Source organism: Camelina sativa, chromosome 13 (genome assembly GCF_000633955.1).
Source record: "Camelina sativa cultivar DH55 chromosome 13, Cs, whole genome shotgun sequence".
In the NCBI taxonomy this organism is placed as follows: Eukaryota; Viridiplantae; Streptophyta; class Magnoliopsida; order Brassicales; family Brassicaceae; genus Camelina; species Camelina sativa.
Window position 1 is genome coordinate 10,321,484 of NC_025697.1, and position 7,072 is coordinate 10,328,555.

At 30.6% G+C, this 7,072-nt stretch overlaps 1 protein-coding gene across 1 annotated transcript; it reads right to left on the bottom strand.

The window, feature by feature from the left end:
- Positions 3,259 to 6,574, bottom strand: LOC104736299 (lysosomal Pro-X carboxypeptidase-like). The gene is made up of 9 exons (XM_010456261.2): positions 6,103 to 6,574; positions 5,842 to 6,028; positions 5,471 to 5,604; positions 5,143 to 5,255; positions 4,800 to 5,052; positions 4,348 to 4,503; positions 3,915 to 3,994; positions 3,768 to 3,817; positions 3,259 to 3,667 (listed from the first exon to the last, which is right to left on the bottom strand). The coding sequence occupies exons 1-9, from the start codon at positions 6,493 to 6,495 to the stop codon at positions 3,525 to 3,527; spliced, it is 1,509 nt and encodes a 502-aa protein (XP_010454563.1). The 5' UTR covers positions 6,496 to 6,574; the 3' UTR covers positions 3,259 to 3,524.

Below are 7,072 nucleotides of genomic sequence, written 5' to 3' on the forward strand. Positions count from 1 at the left end.
TTTAATTTCATTGATTCTGTTTTTATATTATTCGATCTTTTTCCCCTTATTAATCGTTTTTTTTTATATTAAAAACTTATCCAAATAGCCATATCTTTCATGTTTTAAATTATTAAATAAAACGCATATATATATATATAAACTGCAAATGTTACAGATTTATACTATAATTCGTTCAGGCAAATATATACATTTAAGAAAATCGGATATTCTAGTTTGATAGTTTCTTAGGTGGTCAACCATAATTAAAAAAAAAAAAAAAAATCTCCAATCAANCCCCCGAGTTGGGTTCTTCTGCTTTTGTGAAGTGTTTTAACAAGATCTCTTCCTCAGAAATCAAAAAAGGATCATTCTTTTTGTTGTGGGTACGACGGAGAATGATGAATCGACGACGACATAATAGGGAATTGGAGAGAATTGAGTCGTCAAGTTGTTTAATACGGATCCGTAGACTCGAGATTCATGTAAAAAAAATAAAACAGAAGATTTTGATTTGTGTACTAGTGTGTTGTCGTTGCTTTGCTTGTCTTTGTCCTTTTTGGGAGAGAGAAGTTAAAACAGTAGATAACAGAAAAATGTATCAGTGCAGATTACGCCAATGTCACATGTGTTTTAATTTCATTGATTCTGTTTTTATATTATTCGATCTTTTTCCCCTTATTAATCGTTTTTTTTTATATTAAAAACTTATCCAAATAGCCATATCTTTCATGTTTTAAATTATTAAATAAAACGCATATATATATATATAAACTGCAAATGTTACAGATTTATACTATAATTCGTTCAGGCAAATATATACATTTAAGAAAATCGGATATTCTAGTTTGATAGTTTCTTAGGTGGTCAACCATAATTAAAAAAAAAAAAAAAATCTCCAATCAAAATGTTGGGAAGTCAATGACAATGATTGATAATTTTATATATCATATATAGATGCTTAAAAAACATAACGTATATATGCTGATTATCATAAGATAAATATTACTGAGATTGAAAAAAGAGAGATCAATTATTATTTTTTATGCAAGTTTTGTTTCATTTCAGAGTGGTATTATCATTGGTAATTTTTCTACATGCTACTCTCGTTTCATTTTGAGAGAGTGTATATATTATCAACAAATTAATACTTTTGAGACAAATATGTTAAAGGTTTTAACAAAATATATATATATATATATATAGATATATATCTTAAAGGTGTCTTTATCAAAAAATAAATATCTTAAAGGTGTATAATTTGCACCGGAATTTAAGAAATAAATTTTGAGATTTTAAAGAGGGCATGGTCAAAGTTGCTTAGCAAACAAGTAAAAAAAAAAGAAAGAAAAGAGTATAGTTGTGTAAGTGAACAAATATTAGGGTTCATGAAAACAAAAAAAAAATGGAGACCAGTCAATGGAAGGGTTCTTTCTTGGCAACTGCTAGCATCATCTTCTTTAGCTTTCTTTCTTTCTTTTTTTTCTCTGGTTACCTAAACCACATAATGCTTACTTTTGACGCACCTCTTGCTTTACTTGTATTTGTATATCATATATTAATATTACACACAAAAAGCAAGTGTGTATAACAGTATATATGTATATATACACATATAATTTGTATATTTTCTTTATACGTACGTGTGTATAAGAATCAATTGGAATCCATCAGAATATAAAAAGCAAGTTATAATACTATTGAATTGACATAGCGATCAACATAGGATATTTTCAACCAAATTGTTGAAGAATATTAGGTAATTCGACGACTTAATTGGTTTACGGGTCAAATGTATATTCCAATATCGTATATAGATAAGTTTCTGCCATTCTGTGCTCTATTGCCAAAAGCATATATGATCTATATAACAAGACAACACGTACGTATAGTTTAAGTTTGATACATAGTTTTTACCTTTGATCCGATTTATTGATGACTAAACTTTAAAAGTTTATTTTTCATGACTATAAAATTTTTACGTACCAACTCTTCAGCAAAGTTTTTAAAAAGATAAACATCTACAACTTATTATATAGTGTAGTGGTTTGGATGATTGGATCAAGGAGCTTTTAACTGTAGCAATGCATTCAAATAAATTGGTTGTATAACATTTTTGGATAAACAAAAGCAATGCCTTTATTTTTTCCTTTGAGGCTAAGTTATGAAGGTGTGGTGTCACATTCCATCCGAATGTCTTTTATATTGTTTCGAGGCCCTAAATATATAAAAGACTAACCATAATATCATTATTTCTTTACTTTACTTTTGGCTTTGTCATCAACATTTGTCCCATTTTCAAATAATATTTTCTCTTGTCATGTCTTGTTTTTAATTATGTAACTTTTCTTTATATTTAGACAAAACATGATTAGATATCAACTTAATTACTTGATACAATTACAACACAACATTTATTGGTTTCCAACACGAATATAATTATATAACTTATCTTAGCCTAAAACAAATAACAACGATGATTCAACGACGAGAGTACAGACAAATGAGCTACCCCAATATTTATTCATATTAATTCCGATTTCGCCATAATAATAAAAATGCCTTTCTTTTTTATTATTATTAATATGTTATGGTCGCTTTCCATTGGACCAAATGAGTGAAGTTTTCATGAAGTAGTATCCAGTCACATTACTGTGCAAAAGAATTAAGCAGGAGAATATTTTCTATTGTAACTTTGATATTGCTGTTTTTTTACTAAGTTCTATATCATGTAACTGAGATAACAATCACTGCTGTGCTTTAATTTTGGGCAAAACAGTCATCGACGTTCGTTGTACTAATCGCATGGTTACGTAATAAAAATAGTACTTTAACCGATCCAACAATTTTAAATTCTTTACACCCATTCAACGCATTCAATACAAATTGTCGGCTTTTATTATGTTCACAATTTAGAATATTCAAGATATCGAGTTATACACTAAAAAAATAAAAATAAAAGAGATCAAATAAGCCAATCTGTTTGAGTCGGGCAAGTATAATCAAATGAGACACAAATCGGTTTCATTATTTTGACGACCCATATTGTAATGGACCACAGTCCAATATCCAAAACTCTATATCTTGACAACGTGAACCTCTTCATATATTACATTTAAAAGAAAAAAAGAAAAAAAGAAAAAAAGAAAAAAATCAACAGTAACTTGATCAGTTGTAGTATGACTTACCTTGATTAGTACTATGAGTTTTATAAAACTTTTGAAGAATGCTAACATTTTAAACCGACTTTGTGACATTTCTCTTTAAATACCCTAACAATGCCTTTGAAGAACTTCATTGAGCAAATAGATAAAACATTTCCTTTTTTTCAAAGTCTCAAAGTCTGTATAGCGTACATATATAGGTCTTTTACCACGGCGTTCTCATCACGTCGTGGACTGAGCGAGACTGAAAAGGAACTGCAACTACTTATAAAAGATTCAAAAGTCTAGCCCAATCTCAGTAACTAGTGCAATCATACTACGGATGTACGTAAGTAGTTATTGATTTATATATTATCGTTTTATACTATAACCAAACAAACTTTAGATTGGTATGTTAAGATCTCTCAGATCCTTTTGGTACGTTGAAATCCAAGAATCAATTATTTTTATTTCTTTCTCTCTTTGCATCACGAGCCACTCCGGATCTTCTTTGCTCTTCAAGCTAATGTCCTGACAATGCGAACCTGCACATATATTACATTTAAAACATATTGTAATAATCAAATTACATTAGAGATATATTCATTTTAAATCAAAGTTGAAAATATAATGAATTTTACGTACCATTATTTGTTGTGATGGCGACTACAGTATCTGAAATATCCTCCAAAATTCTGGAAATATAAGAAAAATATCTGATATTGCCTTATGTACGTTAATATACTAGTAACTAATTCAAACATTTATGAACAACTAATTCTATTTATTTACCCGCCCACACTGTATGGATCTGACAACCCATTGGAGAAGATTATGTTGCTCCCAAATTTTCGGAGGATTAACTTGACATCCTGCAATATATATATATATATATATATATATATATATATAGTAAGTTGTAAATAACTATTTTCATCAAAAGAAAAAAATAATTTTTAACAAACTATTAAAAAATCTATACGAAATATATATTGTACAAATAGACTACTATAAGTTTACCAATACGTTACTATTGTTTGAAAAAAAAAGTAACAAAAACTAAAATAAAAAATTACATCGTAGACAATAATAAATACAAGGAACTCCAAAAATATCCAATTTACTAGAGTTTTTCTAAACGATGGTTTCGTGGCTTGTGTCATTACTCAACTATTTATGATGACTTTAAAACTAGTTGATTAAATATAAATCATATTGACCTGACCTGAATGCCGAAATACGTTGTGATCCAATGTTGTCTAGGTGGGACACCGTAATTTGATTCACAGCCCTCAATGTAACTGGTCATATTAAACGGTGCTGTCGGGAACATGGTATCTTGTTTGTCAAATCCCACCGGCATAACAATTTCACTGCAGCTCTGTATAAAGATCATTCATGTAAACCAGTATAATAATAATAATAATAATAATAATTCATGTATATTTTGCAAATAAAACGATTATATCTTAACAATTTTTTTTTACATATTAATATTAACTAGACGAATTAAGAAATAAAAACATGTAAATCATTCAATTATTTTTTGGAATCCACTAAAATCTCTCTAAATCTAAAATTCACAAAATTAACTCAAATGTGCTTATAAGTCAAATATATCCCCTTTAAATGTAAAACTGATATCGTGTTTTGATATGTATTTTGATGCATATATACCTGCCATCTCCATGCGATAATATTGTTTGTTGGCTGCGCAAACATATTGGGATCATAGCAAGTTCGGTTGCCTACTAAAGCGACAACACCGGCAAAAATGCGGTCGAGTAAATCATGTTTACTGTTTGGTGGGTTGGCATTGATTGCATTGCACACGTTGGTCACTGAATAACTAGGACCCCGGTTGTATTGAACGGATTCGGCGTATATTGTGTCCAAGAAGTCTTTGATATTGGAGCTTCCGTTCAATGGACTGATAGATAGTTGTAAAGGAAGAACTTAAGTATAGAATGTAGATTAACTCAAAAAAGGTAACATAAAAATTAAGATATTTCTCTCTTACGCGCAAGTTTTGAATTTTTTGCTGAGAATCAGGAGACCTTGGGGTTTGGCAGCAACTCTATCGATTTCTTTCCAAGATTTACGGATTGTGTTATAACATCTTTCACTTGTTTTCTGATGGGATATGATATATGTTTAAAACAAGAAAACGAAAGATGTAACTAATATCTAGTAAACTAAAGGTAAAATCACTTAACAACATGTAACATCGTCAAAGATTAGTGAAGACGAGATAGTTGAAATGGATTAGTTGTGAAAAAACAAAAAGAAAAGGTCCTACATGTTGGAAACGTTGATATCTGGTATAATTATTGGATCATTAATATTACCTTGAATACTTTGGTTACGATATAATAATAACCAAACTTAGGACGAGTATCTTCAAAGTAGAGAAGAGGAGCTGAAGATGCTAATGCTCCAAGTGCTATGTGTGGATATTTTAGCCTGAACCATGCCGCTAACACTTTGTGTACAACGAAAAAACAAAATGATTATTTACCTTCATATAATGCTATATTTAATACAAAAAAAATGCTATATTTAATACTATCACTGAGACGGGAGATCATAAGATTTCATATAGTAATCCGTATTATAGGAACATGTGTTTAAGAGTAACTATGTCACACAAGCCTTATAATTTATGCATGTCTATGATAACTTCAAATATGATATAGAATTACATATATTATAGACTTACTTCCACCATAGGATCCTCCTATGACAATGATAGGGCTGTGTTTGGTAGAGTACTTCTCCTTAACGTGCAAGAGAATTTTGGCATAGTCTGCTAGGGCTTGTGCTGCGTTCAAATACCCCAACGTACTTGCGTTCTTCAAAGCTTCCTCTGCTGATCCAAATGGCATCGTCTTACCATAATACCTATGCTGTATTATATATTGTATGCATTTATTAATAAACACTACATACGATTTATATATATAAAGGTTTAAACTCACACCTCTATGTAGACGAGGAGCGCTTTAAAACGGGGACCATTGTCACGAAGAAAGCCAACGGCAGACAAGTCAGAATCTAATGACGATTCCTCTCCAAGAAACGCTAAGATCGGCGCGTTTGCTTTAGCACCACCCCAGTGCGTAGAATCAATGGCGTATCGTTGTTGAAAAGTCATGTAGCTTTTGGGTGTGAATGTGAAGTGATCGAGGGTCTGATTAAAATAGAACATCTTAAGGTCAGATGCATCTACTTTTTGTGTTGATCCATCAGGTGCAATCTTTAGCGTTGTTGGTGAAATCGCAAGTCGGGCAACTTTGGAGTGTGCGAGAGATATGAAATAAGAAGGCGATGTTGAAAATATCAATAGAAGGAGAAGTGTAAATGGAAGAGACATTTTGGGAGTGTTTCGTTTTATCTTAGTGACTTAGTCTGGTATAATGATGTTCACTAGCTATGTTGGCTTATTACAAAGTTCATGCACCAAAACCTTCATATATATATAGACCCCCAAAAGTTATAATGCGCATTATATTATATTTCTATTATATGCTTGTTATGTTTGATGTTTCTTCTGCCTTTTGTGAGAATCGTTTTATGCATTATATTTGAAGTTTTAGACTTTCAGAAAATATGTCTATGTTTCGGATTTAACATCAGAAAAAATTCCACAAAACTAGGAGTCAAATTTGGATAGTATCTCTTTAATATTCAAAGTAAACTGAAAAGAAATATATGTTACGAACGATCTAAATCAATCTACTTGATCATAGAGATCTTAATCAAAGAGACGTACATGCTTTGGTCACTCCACATGACTATAACGTACTTATTGCTATTTTGACGTTTGATGAGGATTCTAAGATAAACCGATGTGTACTCTTAAAAGTATTTAGATGCGAGAACCATTAACCCAAATGGACCAAAACTGGACTTAACCGGCACATTCATCTGATCTGACTACATATCAACTG